This window comes from Amphiura filiformis, chromosome 5 (genome assembly GCF_039555335.1).
Source record: "Amphiura filiformis chromosome 5, Afil_fr2py, whole genome shotgun sequence".
Taxonomy (NCBI): domain Eukaryota; kingdom Metazoa; phylum Echinodermata; class Ophiuroidea; order Amphilepidida; family Amphiuridae; genus Amphiura; species Amphiura filiformis.
In genome coordinates this window covers 10,052,949-10,067,822 of record NC_092632.1, presented here as the reverse complement: position 1 = coordinate 10,067,822, position 14,874 = coordinate 10,052,949, and the positions used below count along the sequence as shown (strand labels likewise).

Here is a 14,874-nt window from a genome sequence, read left to right as displayed (position 1 = left end):
CATTCATCTCCACATCTTACATTGAGGCCCACCATTAACAAACTAATGTTTCCAAATTTTGAGCTGCATTGCTTCAGAGATTTGGATATGAGAAGCAAAAATGCATGGTTACCGCAATTCACCATGTTTTAGTTCACACCATCTAAACAAAATATCTTCGGCGTTAAATTTGACTGGGGATTTGAGAAGAATATAAGCTTTCTTCTGATACCAAAATCTCAATTTTGATGAAGAAAAATGGGGGATGAGGCTTTCTATTGGGTCACACCCCTTCAATCATCCTAGCATTTATTCCTAATATTGAGCTTGCATGTCACCAATTTTGAAATTTGAGTACAGACTATAGTTTGTCTGGTTTAGAATTGGCAAAAAAATGAGACTTATAACATTGTGTATCGATATAGAATAGTGTACATGCACTTAGGTGCAGCACTTACGCTAGTTGCATGTTGTGTAATGTGTGACTGGAATCTGGTGCATACTTATGTGAATTTACGCGATCGGAAGTTGGGACTTTATTGAATGTGCAGTAACAAAAACCAAATAATTTTCCCAGATTTTAAGCTGAACAAACTATAGTCCGATCAGATAGGGGTCACAATTTTTACAAACTCACCCCAACTTCAAGTATAGTTTTGAAAATACCTACCTTTGCATTTCTTCCTAAGTTCATCAAATTGATAACCTAGTTCACATTGGCATTCATAGGTTCCTGGGACATTCACACAAGTGCCTCCACCACAAATCCTAGGCGTATCAGTACATTCATCATTATCTGACAAATGAACAAAACAATCAATAAGGGAAGATTACACAGTCATCCCAATTTCAGTTGCAGTTTATAGTCAATCCTGCTGGAAATTTTTGCTAGATTTATTTCATATTCCAGTTGAACATTGATAAAAACCCAGTTGAATTTTACACAATTTGGCCCTAAATGAGAGAATTTTGTTTGGAATAAAAAAATCTTCAAGCACCTACTTTATATGGATGAAAATGGTTGGATGTCAATAATACTGCTGAATTTGGTTTGAATGTTGAAGTTTCCTCAGTGGCAATTTTTAATGGACAAAATCACACCCATTTCTGATTCTCTTTTTCTACTATCATTGTGATTGTTGCCATTTTCCATAACACAGTTTGAATTGCTATCTATATCAAGTTCTTTGGTAAAACACGACAAACAGACAAGAACACAGCAACATTTCAAAGAAGCGTGACAAAAATTGCCCAATCATATGTGAATCATTTCTTGGTTGTTGACTTTACATTGAATCAGTGACCTCTCAAGCAAGTGCATTTAATAGTGCAACATCATCAACAATTTATTAATTTCTTGAACTATTTCCTGTAAGATGTTCTATGTGACATACTTGAAACTGTTCCACTAATTTATAAGGAAAAGAAGCAGATAATTAGGAAATGCAGCACATCCTTGTATCCTTACCTAGACAAGTCCCCTGGGTGTCATCAAACCTGTAGCCATCCTCACAGACGCACCTGTAGCTACCAAACCCATTCTGACATGTCCCGTTGCCGCATACATTCTCTATAGTTTGGCATTCATTGATATCTGACAAACAAGAAATGACATGCTATGGCTATTATGTTATCACTTGGCTACATACCATCTCAAATTTCAGGATATTTTTGACTTTTTAACATGTATTTATTGATCCTTTCCCTTGTTTGTACATTATTTGCTACTTTGCTAGGTTTCCTGTTTATTTGCTGCTGTAATCAGGTGAGTGCGTATGGCAACAATTTTTGTCATTATCATAAATCAGGAATCACTGCTACAATATATCTGGATATCACTATCATACTGTACCATAGTGTATGATTGCTCTCTTCTTCAAAACTCATTCTCAAACTTTTTGACATTTTAGTAAAAATCATAGATCTCAGGCACAATAATTGTTCTTGGCATTCAAAATGGAGACATTCCTGACAATAATTGTTTTGGGCATTCATAATGGTGATATTTTATCCCAAATGTTCATTTTGTGCAATAATTGGCACCTAGAAATCAGGATATTCAGTCTAGTGCTCTCTATGCTTTGATAAATCAGGTATGTCTATTAAGGTGACATACTAGAACAATACAATTTATGCTGTCATCAAATTTCACATTGAAACAATGTCGCCTGCAACTTTTGCAAACATGAAGTTATATGAACGGACAAAAAGAAGTTTTATGGCAGGTTGGCCTACGGCTAAACAATAGTATGTGGGAGACAGAGGAAGCCAGATAGAAGGTTGGTTGATAATAGGAAAAGGGAAATGGGTTAAGAAAGAAAACACACTTTTCATAGGTAATGTAACATATCAACTTGTGATTTTGTGATTTGATTGAACAAAATCAGTGAGTCATTTGTCAAGAAAAATATTTTTTCCAGTTTTTCATTTCAGACTCTGCCATTTAATAGGCTCCAATCAGGACAATGACACTTACACTTGTATAATTGCCTGTAGTATAAATGGCTGAAGTGACTGGCAACTGAGAGGATTCGGCCGAAAATGTATGTATTATGTATATGGCAATGCTTGTGTACTGATGCAATAGTGGAGCTGACTTGACTTGTCCCATAATTTTTGATTGACAGTTGCTAGGCATTATCATGATTATCATACATAATTAAGAGCTGAAAAAGAAAAGTTTTGTCTTTTTGAAACATCTGGTTTGTAACTCTATGTATTTATTTATTTTTACCCCATTGGATTTTGTGTCACAGATTTTGCTGTTTTTAAATTTATGGTAATTTACCCTTTGTTAGTGTGAAACACTTGTATCCTATTGGATCCATCCTTTGGTTCCCTGCTGGTCAGTTGGAATATAATTTTGTAGTTTTTACATTTACTTGTCATTAGGAAGATGTGCTCATCCTGAGACCCATATTTAACTTATTTGTTGACTTTTTGGCTAATTTACATCAGCAAATTTCAAATTTAGATCACTATGACATTATGGCTTGATCTAAGTTTAGCATCGTTTGTGGGTCTGTTTACAAGATCAGCTCATGATTAACAAAATCCTGCAATCATCACAAACATTTTTTTTTTTCAAAATCTAACACCCAGTGGCTAACACAAGCAGATTATTTACAGTATCACCAAACCCACTATTATTATTGAAGTCCAGCCAGTGCAAATCAATGCCACATGTTGGACAATTTGATCTTCTCTTTAATAGTTCAAATTACTTCCTCTATTTGCTGTTTTTGAGTATCATGTTATAACCTGACCTTTATAACAAAAAATAAGTCAACTCAGATTTTGAAAGTCATGCTCACACTTCATGTATTTATTAGTATATATTGTTCCAAAAGGTGCCAATATTTTATACCTAGTGAGGTACAAATTGCCCAAATAAGGTTTTGCACAGATTGTAGTGAGTGACTGTATATTACAGGGAAACAATTGATTTTACATCTTCATAAGAATCTGATATTTTTCTAGTATCACTCAAAATCCACAAAACAAGTTTTTGACTCTGTTATGAGTGTGTACACTACTCATTATTTCAGCTTCAGGGCAGAGAGGTAATGTATGGCGAACCATACTTTTTGAAAACACGAAAGTAGAGTTTTAAAATATTGAAATCATAAACCAAGGACTCTGTAGAAAAACAGCAGTTTTGGATAAGAAGATCATTATATTTGGGCATTTCTATTGCACATCTGGATTGGCTTACAGGTCGTATGTTGTGGGGTTGTGCATACCTGGATTCAAGAAATTAAAATTTATTTAAGAAGCTGCAAATCTATTTTTGTGCATGCTGAGCCAAGCCTTTTTTGTCTACACTGTCTCTACATAACAGTGTTAATACATCCAAGTACTCAATGTAACCAGAGAATTAAGTATGAACCCCTTGCATCCCATTTAATAGGAGGTAATGTTGTATTCATTATTGTACCATTCACTTGGTCCTCCCAACACCTGTTAGCTTATCTTGTATACCTGTATCATTACACACACAGACACTGTGATTTATTAACATATATAAGGCGGGATATTGGCCTAAATATGATGTCTACAAGTTCACACCTATTCCATGAAAAGATTCATAAGACTTGCATAAACAAGTGGTATTAGCTGGTATAGGGTCAACATAATATGTCTTCATTATATTATTACTTGCAAAATAAGCTCAGAAGGCCTGGTTAGGAGGCCCTCCTTAGTCATTCAAATTTAATGAAATGGGACAGATTGGTTGGAGTTTTTGTGTCTCTGTTTCTTTGTTAATTGGCAGGTTTTTAAAACATTGAAAAAGAAGCTCTTTCATTTCTTTAAGAATTCAAATACTACTTTGTCACTTACGATATGTGAGGGGACAGATGGGTCATGCCTGAATTCATAGTTCACACATCAAGTGCCTCTCAAGGCCAGACACAGTAATCAAAATTCCCAATATGTGATATTACAAAGATATTGAATTTAAATATGCAATATCAATTTAAGCCAACAGGTGGTGATGATTTCTCACAAATATTTCATTTCTCTAAACATTGATTAATTTTGCGGGTTCAACTTCAATTCACTCAAATATACATAAATTTATATATAGAGAGTTCAATAATTCAATACTTAAAGACAATACAAAACATTAGTGTGGTCATGGAAGTACAAGACACCCCTTTCCTAGGTGAGGTGGGTCAAAAAGAGTCCACCACAGAGTCACAGGTTCATATTGGTCACCCAACATCTACCACTAAAAATAGGTTAGATTTTACTGGTAGGTTGCCCAAGAGACAGCACCCTTTTCAACACTTGCAATGCGCTGTCCGGCAGGATTGTCCATGAATCATCAATATGCATGGCTAGCAATCATCTTATTTAAACCTGTGTGGCAGTTGAGACTGAATTAAAAATTTCCTTGCTTTTGACAAAAAGGATGAGAACAAAATTGTTCACTTAGTTCACGGGAAATGGCCTTCTTTTTAAAAGTATATTTATCTTCAATTCAGATGCCAATTTTCCCATACTGTTTACATGTAAGATACTAATATAGGTTTCAGTCTGTTAGGCCATCAGTACCCAGCTGTGTATCCTCAATGATATGTGGGGAAAACAATGAGGAAGGCTGATGCATATGTTGGACTGTTTTAAGGTTCCCTTTTGAGCATCATTGTCACCCAAAGACCCAATTCTTTTATAACCCATGCTCATGTCATCCAAAGACCCTAATTTCTTCTTTGAATGGCAATTCCATTGATATATTTCTCTCACCAGATGCCCCTACTTTGAAAGCCTCAGTCTCACACTTACGCCAATTCATATTGAATTTCCCCCACCCTGGAACAATTATCATTCATTTTTTAACCATATCAAAAGATGCACATCTCTCCCATTTGACCATGGGGCAAAAAATCCATGTCCCTCTCTAGACTAATTCCAATCAGCCGCTACACTTTGCATGTACTGTCATGCTTCAGAGTGACAACTGATTATCTTACAGCCCAAATCATGACGGACTTCTGAAAACTATTCAATGCGACTTTGGCTGTGCGCCATAGCGCGACTGACTAGCGGGGCCCGTGTACCGCGTCGCTGTACCGCGCCGCTGTGACAAGATCGCGATCTGAACTTCTAAAAACAACAAACTCGGTCAAAAGGTCAATTTGGACACAACTGCGCATGCTCTATGCCACAGGAATCCTGTTGCAAATTCCGTCACTTTTTTCCACATAGTTTTCTCAGTCGTCAATCCAGACGGTTGACGACTGAGGGCAGCAGTCTAGTCCCTCTCCCTGGTCCATCCATGTTTGCAGGCATATCCCCCTTCCCTATACCTTTCACAGACTGATGGTTTGAAAGATATACTTACCTACACATATCCTCCTGGAAGCGTCAAATTGATAACCTTCTATACAACGACATTCATAGCCTCCAATGGTGTTCACACATGATCCACCATTAGCCTCACAGAGTGTACTGGATTCGGCGCACTCATTAATATCTGATGATAGAATTAACAGAAAATATATCAGTAGTTACACAAACTATAGTAGCACTTTAGCAAGCTTCAAAATAAGCAGGCACCCAGGAGCTATTTACCCACTGGTCATAACATTTTAACTCCTGGTCCACACCAAAATCATACAAACCAGGCTCTACATCTTAGAGCCTGGTAGTTATAGCAGGTTTTGTATTTAATGTGTACAATTGAAATTTAAGCGACTCTTAGCTCTTTAAAATGGCTCCTGGTTCACTAAAAAATCACAGGACCAGGAGCTGCTTTTTCCAAATGTGTGGCTCCTATTCCAGATCTGCTTATTTTGAGGCTTGCACTCTAGCATGCCCAGGAAGGGCATTCCATCTCAACATGATCAATGGCCATATATGTAAGGACTAAAAAAATTCTATAGCTCTTTCTGTTCCAAAATTTGTATGGTTAGTAGGTCGATAAAACTTTTTGCTTGTTTTTTGATTGAATTTTTCTGGACCATTATTCATTGTAAATACTTTACATTGAGAGGTAACTCTAGGAGTATATGTGATGCGATCAAGCAAAATGAGTCCGATGTCGATCAAATTAAAAATTCAGTTTTCAATCTCATTATATGAGCATTTCTCTGAGCTTCATTTTGCTGAAAAACCCCATCATAATTAAACTTACGGTTCCAGAGATATGGCCATTTTGTGTTGATTTGAACAATAAAATACAAAGAAGTTGAATACTAGTATTAGTGATTATAATTATCTCAAAATCAATATTCCCGACATCCGACTCATTTTGCCTGATTGCATCACATATGACTAATGTTCTGAGTAGTTAAAGAAGTGTCAATTCTTTTCTAAGAATTCACCAATGCAAGTACATTGGTGTGATTGAAAGAACTCTCATGGATGGATTTTGTTTTTAAAAAGAGACCATATGAAAATGATGAAGTGGATTTGTTCACCACTGGTTGCATTTCATTTATACCCATTTTAAATAATTTAGAGTATATCTTAAATAGGTACTCGGAACTGAAGACATTTAACCTTTTGGGAGTAGGAAAGTAGGCCATTTTTACTTTTGGGGCGTATAAGTGTTACATTTCTGCTCCCTACCTTCTTGGCTATAAGCCTGACAGGAACCAAGAATTTGGTGAGAAAATATTGAGAATGACTTGCAACACATTATGAATTTAACTCTGAAGTACATTAGTAATGGTTTTGAACTAGAATCATATGCCCCCTAAGATAGCCCAATAACTGAAAAACCTCACTGACTGATTGGCCAATTCTATTTTAAATGCCAATTAGGTTAATCAAGGCAAATCAAGGCATGAACATCAGTTATCTACTACTAGGTATTGCTGATGAGTTGGCGCCAAGATGATAGCGGTTTACCTCCCACTTGAAGCTCTGTACATCCTGGTTTGACACAATATGCTCAGGAAGGGCATTCCATATGCTGGCTGAAAACAGTAGAAATGATCTAATTTCTCTTGATTTATTGTTATAGGGTACTCAACATTGGGGCTTATATATGGTCGAATCCAACCAAAAGTGTCCACGGGCCAAAAATAAAAGTCCGAAATAAAAATGCCTCCACAATTTTTTTTCCTTTTGCCCATTGATTGATGACATATTGGCCTTATAGGAACCAAAAGTGCCATTACTAATCTTGAAAAATAAATCCAGGACGCGTGTGATAGTAAATGTGATATCAAAACCCAATGTTACCTACTGAATACCACTAGGATGCTTTCACTATCGCAATACTAATCAACCTAAAACAAATGGAATATTCCCATTAACGCTTTTTTTCGTGTAATGTAGACCACAGGGTGTCAGAAATGCTAGCTCAACCAGAAAATATTTGTTTTTATTTTTATAACGCGATCAATATGATCTTAGTCAATTTATGCTCGTTTATTTTTGAAAGTGAAGTTTAGGTCAGTTTCTGTATTTTATTTATCAAATGAGTATGAATCAATTTACACATTGTATTAGAACGAGTAGGATATATGTTTTCAAGAATATTAGGAATTATACGCATATACCTAACGCTTTATACAATGAAAAGGTGAATAAACCCGGGTATTCGTAGGTAACATGAGCGATTTAACAATATCTATATTGAGTTTAGAGGTTTAAATTTGGCTATTATGGTAATGAATTAATAAAATGGTAGTTTTTAGATCTCTTTCAGATGGTAGGTCCAAATGAATAAATGCTATTTCCTCAGATCAAAAATTTTTGATGCTTATAGCAAGATTTTGACCACTTCATTTTGATATACAAGTAGTTAATCAGCAATTTTACATAATAAATAATTGTTGAATGAATCCGTATATGGGTAATAATAGTGTCCTGGGGTACCACTTAAAGTTTTTGACAATTAATTTCCATTGGTAGAGACACTTCATTACACATGTCATGTATTATGCTGTATTCGTAAGTAACATTTCAGTATTTGTAGGTAAGAATTAGACTTTTGGTGGATATCGCAATCGAAACTTCATTTTATAAAGCACTTTGAATGTATTATTTTCTTTATGTGCGTTTATTGATACTTTAGACCCTATCATGTATTAATAATGTCGGTTCACAGCGGTTGAAAGAGGATTGAAGTAAGAAACAAAGGCACTATAATGTGACTTTAATTTGCTTAATTGCACACAAATCGCTTAAAACCGTTATTGCAGACTTGTGAAGTCCATCTTGGAGTCAGTTACGTCTTGTGGCCTTTCGTTTGAGGGCAACTACAATTAGCTTTATACCAGGCTCCATCAATGTGTTGTCTAGATCATGAGACAATGAGAACAGTCGTTTTTTCCATGGTATTCGTAGGTAACCTTAGCGAAAACGTCAAAAGTTACCTTCGAATAAATCAATTTGGACACAAATTACTCAGAAACCAGAAGGTCGGTAAACATTTAAAATGAAGCACACATGACAGTTGACAAATCCAAGTACTTATCCCTTCTAATCTTCTTTGAATCTGATTTTTCTTTCAAATGAGCAGACCGTCGTCTATTTCAGTACATATTTTTCACCAATTAAGCCGTATTCAGTTTTGCATGGTGGGCATGTATGTGAATTCGCAACTTTCATTGACATATGATTTGATAGCAAACATACAGGCCTTTGTTATGTACCAATATGGGCATTGGCATGAATGGCGGTGTTTCACAATACTGTCATGATAAAACAAATTGTATTCGTAGGTAACATTCGGTTACCGAAATTTACCTACTGAATACTTGCTTTTATTGTTGACATCTCAGAAATATTTAAACGCAGGCTATTGAAACTTGGTAGAAATAAAGAGTGTATTACCCTTCATCTATTGCTTAACTATTGTTTACTATTCTCTCACTTTGTGGAAATGGCACAGCTTCTAACATGTATTCGGAGGTAATGCATATTTTTTACTAAAACTACCTTTGTGCAATCTAGTATACCTGTCATCTAAACACAATAATAAAGATGTCCTAATGCAATGCATTTCAGTATTGGACATATCAAAGCTTGTATCAATTATGCATTTATTAGTGATTTCCATTTTTTAAGATATATCTAGTGCTATGAAAAATTGTATTCAGTAGGTAATGTAAAAAATACCACTCAAAAAATTATCACAAAAATTCATAATTATGTACAAATATGTGAAAAATTGAACAGGCAATCTTTGAATACACACCTTTCAGGAAATCAATTTAGATTCAATCCAATGACTTCTTTTCATAACTGATTTATATGTTTTTAAAAATACTTTAAGAAATATTTTGAAAAAATAGGTAAAAATAGCATGTTTTGGGGTCTCTGTGTCTAAGTTTTTCACAGAAGGGGTCTTATTATATATGGCGCTGAGCGTATGATCAAGGCGAATAAACACAATACAAAAACGAATGCCAATTGATTAATACTTTTAAGTTATGGCCTTGAACATGCCGTGTACACTTTTCGTTGGATTCGACCATATATATGCACCATCTAAGTGCCCTCCAGGTTTTCATTTGAACAAGAGCCAATACCAAAGATTCACTCTTTAGTAACTTGGCATCAATCTTTAGAGCCTCCCTATTCAGACTCTTTGATGCTAGTACTTAATATGTGACATGATCTGGTCCATGGAGGCCAAAGGAAATTGAGATAAAGGCACAAATATGGAGTAAAAAACAACAAAATACAAAAGAAAATTGACATCACAAAACTTCATAACTTTAGAACCAAGTATGCTAGAAGTTTGGTGTTTTTGGTATATGATAACCTGATATTTGTATATGGTTGTCTAAAATACCTCTTTTGGCCTTCATGGACCAGATTGTGTCACCTATGTGAGACCCCCCCCCCCTCCCACTTGTTTCTTCCAGTTAAGGGAGATTACATGCCTCAATAGTAGTTGAGATTGGAGATTTCATATCTCTTGTAGGGGATAAGACATTGTTCACATGATTTGTTCTGAGTAGCCTTCTTTTCCTTGTTCTTTAACTGCAAATCAGTTTCCACTTTTCTTTCCATGCAGATGGTTATATAGCTTTTTTGGCCTGGCTTGAGCATTCTGTTTGAGCCTGGTCCCATTAGGATGCAAGTACATCTCCACACAGAATGACTGTATGTTTCAACAAACAAATAAACATACAAACAAACAGCCCATAAAGATTTAATTTGGATTACCCTTTTGCCAGCCTAAGAAAGGTGGAGTATCCCATTCCCCAGGGACTGACAGACTGCTGAAATGACTTGCAACAAATTAAAACTTGACCAACTACATTCAGGAGAAATATATCCTAATTCAATCTATGTTTAATGTTTGTAATGAGAGGATACATGGTCAAATAATACAGAGCTAACATACAACCAATATTTGGCCATTCACATTTCCTGTTACCTGAAACACCGGAAATAGTCTAAGTATGCACTTATCGGTGCCAGCATGGAATCATTAGCCGTATCGAATGGTTCAATTTATTGCTTCCATGTTATTAGCTATGAAATATCAAGGATGACATTCAAGAACGTAGATTTGCATGTTTGCATGGTATTTTGTTTGACTTTAATTTGGCTGATTACAAGTCACTAAGGTGTGGTACAAATGAAAGTTTACAAGCTTAACAGGCTTCATATTACTTCCTTACTTTGATATATAATGACAGTTATCTACACCTATCTATCTTGATTTTACTTGTATTTATTAACAGAGCAATTTCTTAACTTATGCAATAAATGATAAAAATGTACCATGACAGATTATATTTTTACTACTTGTAATAAATGGTCTTAAAATCACAGATCTACATGGTGCTGGCATCCACAGATGTATGCATACATTTTATCATATTCCTACCATATGCACACAATCTGTTATGAATTTGACCTAAGAATTTGTGGAGAGCAGATGGGATGAGCAAACACAAAGAATCCATTGAAATGTCATCAAGTGTTAAATCTGTCAAACACATTTGGCCTGATTCCATGTATTTTAAAGATATTTTGTTTTTGTTGTACATTAGAAACCACAATTAATGTTACACACAAACCACTTGCTGTCTTTTGCATCAAAAGTTTAAAATCACACAAATTAACAAATAAAAAACACCTGCAGCAGTAAGAAACACCTGTGAAAGGTTCATTGTTATCATTTATCTGACATTCTAGTTACAGGATTTGATAATGACACATCTCTGGATCAGAAACAGAAAGAGTAACCATTGATCTTAAATTTGATTTACTAAGAGTTAACACTTGACAAATTAAACTTAAATCACTTGTCTATCTTCATGCAAGAGATTGACTGAAAGATATGACACTATTTTAAAATACATTATGATACAGGGTCTTGATTTCTTGAATGAAGACTTTGAATTAGAGAATAAATGATAGGAATTTCTGTTTTTACTATCCTGTACTGTGTCACAGATGACAGACAGGTCCAATATTTTGAGTAGTGGATACCGGCACTATGATAAAACATTGTACCTGCCTGTCATCTATCACATGGTATAAGGATAGTAAAAACAAAAATCCTTATTGTTTATTCTCATTCTTAGTCAGTTAAATATTACTTTAATAATTCCGTTTTTTAAAGTTGCAAATCTTTTAAAAACTAGATTGTCTCAGCAGCAGGGGACATTAGGCTGTCATGTGCATCTAGGTGTAGAGGCTTATCCTCTTATTCCCACTTGAGCATTCTCAAGTACACTTAAAGTGTTTTGGTCTCCTGGTCAATTCAGTTTTAATTTAGGGGTTGTTGTTATGTTGTTATAGCAACAAGCTCAGTTTTTCTGTCCAGTCAGCTGTCACTTTAGTGGTGTGCAGCCATTCAGGTCTCCTGTCTTATTTTTTAATTCCTTTGTTATGTCCATAGTTCTCCTAGTGATGCACTTGCAATTGTTCCTTCGATCTTGATGGACCAAAAATCCCACCCACCCTCCCAAAAGCTGGAAGGGTGATTCAGTAACTAAATATGGTTAAAGATACTCCAATAAAATGGTATGTCCAATTATGCTGCTTTATGCTTAAAAATAGAGGCTTTGTATGGAATTTCTTGAAATCTTGAAGAATATCATTAGTAGATTGTCTCCACTTTCTACTGCATTTTATAGAAGGGGAATGAATGCTTTGTATGGAGTTTCTTCAAAACCTGAAGAATCTCGTAAGTAGATTGTCTCCACTTTCTACTGCGTTTTTTGAGAGGGTGGTGGAGTTTCTTCAAAACCTGAAGAATCTCGTCAGTAGATTGTCTCCACTTTCTACCGCGCTTTTATAGAGGGTGGTGGAGTTTCTTCGAAACCTGAAGAATCTCGTCAGTAGATTGTCTCCACTTTCTACTGCCTTTTATGGTATTGATTGGTTTTATTGGGCTATTGAATGCTTTGTATGGAGTTTCTTCAAAACCTGAAGAACCTCGTCAGTAGATTGTCTCCACTTTCTACTGCGTTTTACGGTATTGAATGGTTTTATTGGGCTATTGAAAGCTTTGTATGGAGTTTCTTCAAAACCTGAAGAATCTCATCAGTAGATTGTCTCCACTTTCTACTGCGTTTTATGGTATTGGTTGGTTTTATTGGGCTATTGATTGCTTTGCATGGAGTTTCTTCAAAACCTGAAGAATCTCGTCAGTAGATTGTCTCCACTTTCTACTCGTTTTATGGTATGTTGGTTTTATTGGGCTATTGGTTGCTTTGTATGGAGTTTCTTCAAAACCTGAAGAATCTCGTCAGTAGATTGTCTCCACTTTCTACTGCGTTTTATGGTATTGAATGTGTTTATTGGGCTATTGAAAGCTTTGTATGGAGTTTCTTCAAAACCTGAAGAATCTCGTAAGTAGATTGTCTCCACTTTCTACTGCGTTTTGATAGAGGGAGGTGGAGATTCTTCAAAACCTGAAGAATCTCGTCAGTAGATTGTCTCCACTTTCTACTGCGCTTTTTATTGAGGGTGGTGGAGTTTCTTCAAAACCTGAAGAATCTCGTCAGTAGATTGTCTCCACTTTCTACTGCGTTTTATAGTGGGCTATTGGTTGCCTTCATGCTTTCTACTGCGGTTTTATACCAGGGTTATAAATGCTTTGTTGCTTATTTGGAGTATCTTTATTTACTTGGTTGTAAATACCAGTGGATTATATATCAGTAAATGGTTTAAGCATTGATGCCGTATCTGCTGAATACAAAATGTTCGTTTGATAGTGTTGGCATTGTTTATTCTTTTGGAGATTTCTAATTATTTAATTGCGGTTAAAAATGCTGTTTTCCAATCCAATCCTCTGTTTGATCCAAAGATGTATCTGTTTAAGATATGCTTAAGATTTGCTTAAGATGAAATTTGGTTAAATGTGATTCAAAAGTCAACTTTTGTTTGTCCAGCCTATATGGTTGGCTTGTACACATTTTTCCAATAATTCGTGTATTTATTGATTTATATGAAGATGATAAATAATTCCAAATGCTTGCTGCAATTAATCATCTCAATGTATATAATTTGTTTAATTGATATGAAATCTGTTATTATCTCAATATAGTATTAATTTCTATGAGATTGTGAAATTATTATAAATAAGCTTATGTGTATTAAATGGTCCTCATGATCGTGGGGGCAATGCGGAGTCTATTCTTTGCGTTGATGTGCTTTCCTGCTGTCTCGAGACAACTATAAACTATTTTATTTGGTAAAAATTAAATTACCATCATAAAACCTCCCCTTATTCTAAAATAAATGAGAAACATAATTACAACTTCACATCTTCAGTTGCACATACTGTGATCAAGTGTGTGTGTTACACATTAGGCCTACACCTACAAGCACGCTAAGACAAGTTTGTTATGCATTATCAATACTTGTGATGATGTTGGGTCACCTACGGCCTGATACATGACGCCCGCTTTCATGTTATTTTCTAATTAGATTTTGTGTCTGCAAACTAGACCACAGCTACTAAATAAGAATGCACAATATATGACAGGATTGTAGGACTGACAGAAAGAAGAAAGAGTAGTATCAAAAATCTCACAACCTTTCACTAAAAGTGCTGCAAAGGGTTTCAAATTATGTTGTTTACCCCAAAGATATCCAAATATGGGTACCAAATATTCATGAAAACCAGAAATTATGATGTATACCCTGAAAATATATCCCAATAAATCTGGGTGAAGAACCCAGAAAGAGTATCAAAATCAATATTTATACAAATAGTAAAATATCCAGGAAGGATAGGAATTGGAATCACCTGAATATCACCTTTGGGTCCTGTAACAAATAAAAAACACTTGCAGCAGTAACAAACACCTATGTTTGTCTTTTGTGACTTTTGGTATTTTGAAGTTCACTTTCTGAATTTAAAGCACAGGAACCAAACCAAAATCAAAGACCCCCTTTATAGTTGTTGAAAAAGAGTAACATTATTTATATACTCAAGTGACATCATGGATATGCTTGCAT

At 35.2% G+C, this 14,874-nt stretch overlaps 1 protein-coding gene across 12 annotated transcripts in view; it reads right to left on the bottom strand.

The window, feature by feature from the left end:
* LOC140152591 (uncharacterized) overlaps positions 1–14,874 on the bottom strand; it is a 137,208-nt gene that overhangs the window by 23,029 nt on the left and 99,305 nt on the right. For all 12 annotated transcript variants that reach the window (XM_072174991.1, XM_072174993.1, XM_072174997.1 and 9 more), the window contains 3 exons: positions 5,828–5,959; positions 1,448–1,573; positions 650–775 (listed from right to left, as the gene is read on the bottom strand). In XM_072174991.1, coding sequence (XP_072031092.1) covers positions 650–775; positions 1,448–1,573; positions 5,828–5,959 — 384 coding nt within the window. The remainder of the gene's footprint in view (positions 1–649; positions 776–1,447; positions 1,574–5,827; positions 5,960–14,874) is intronic.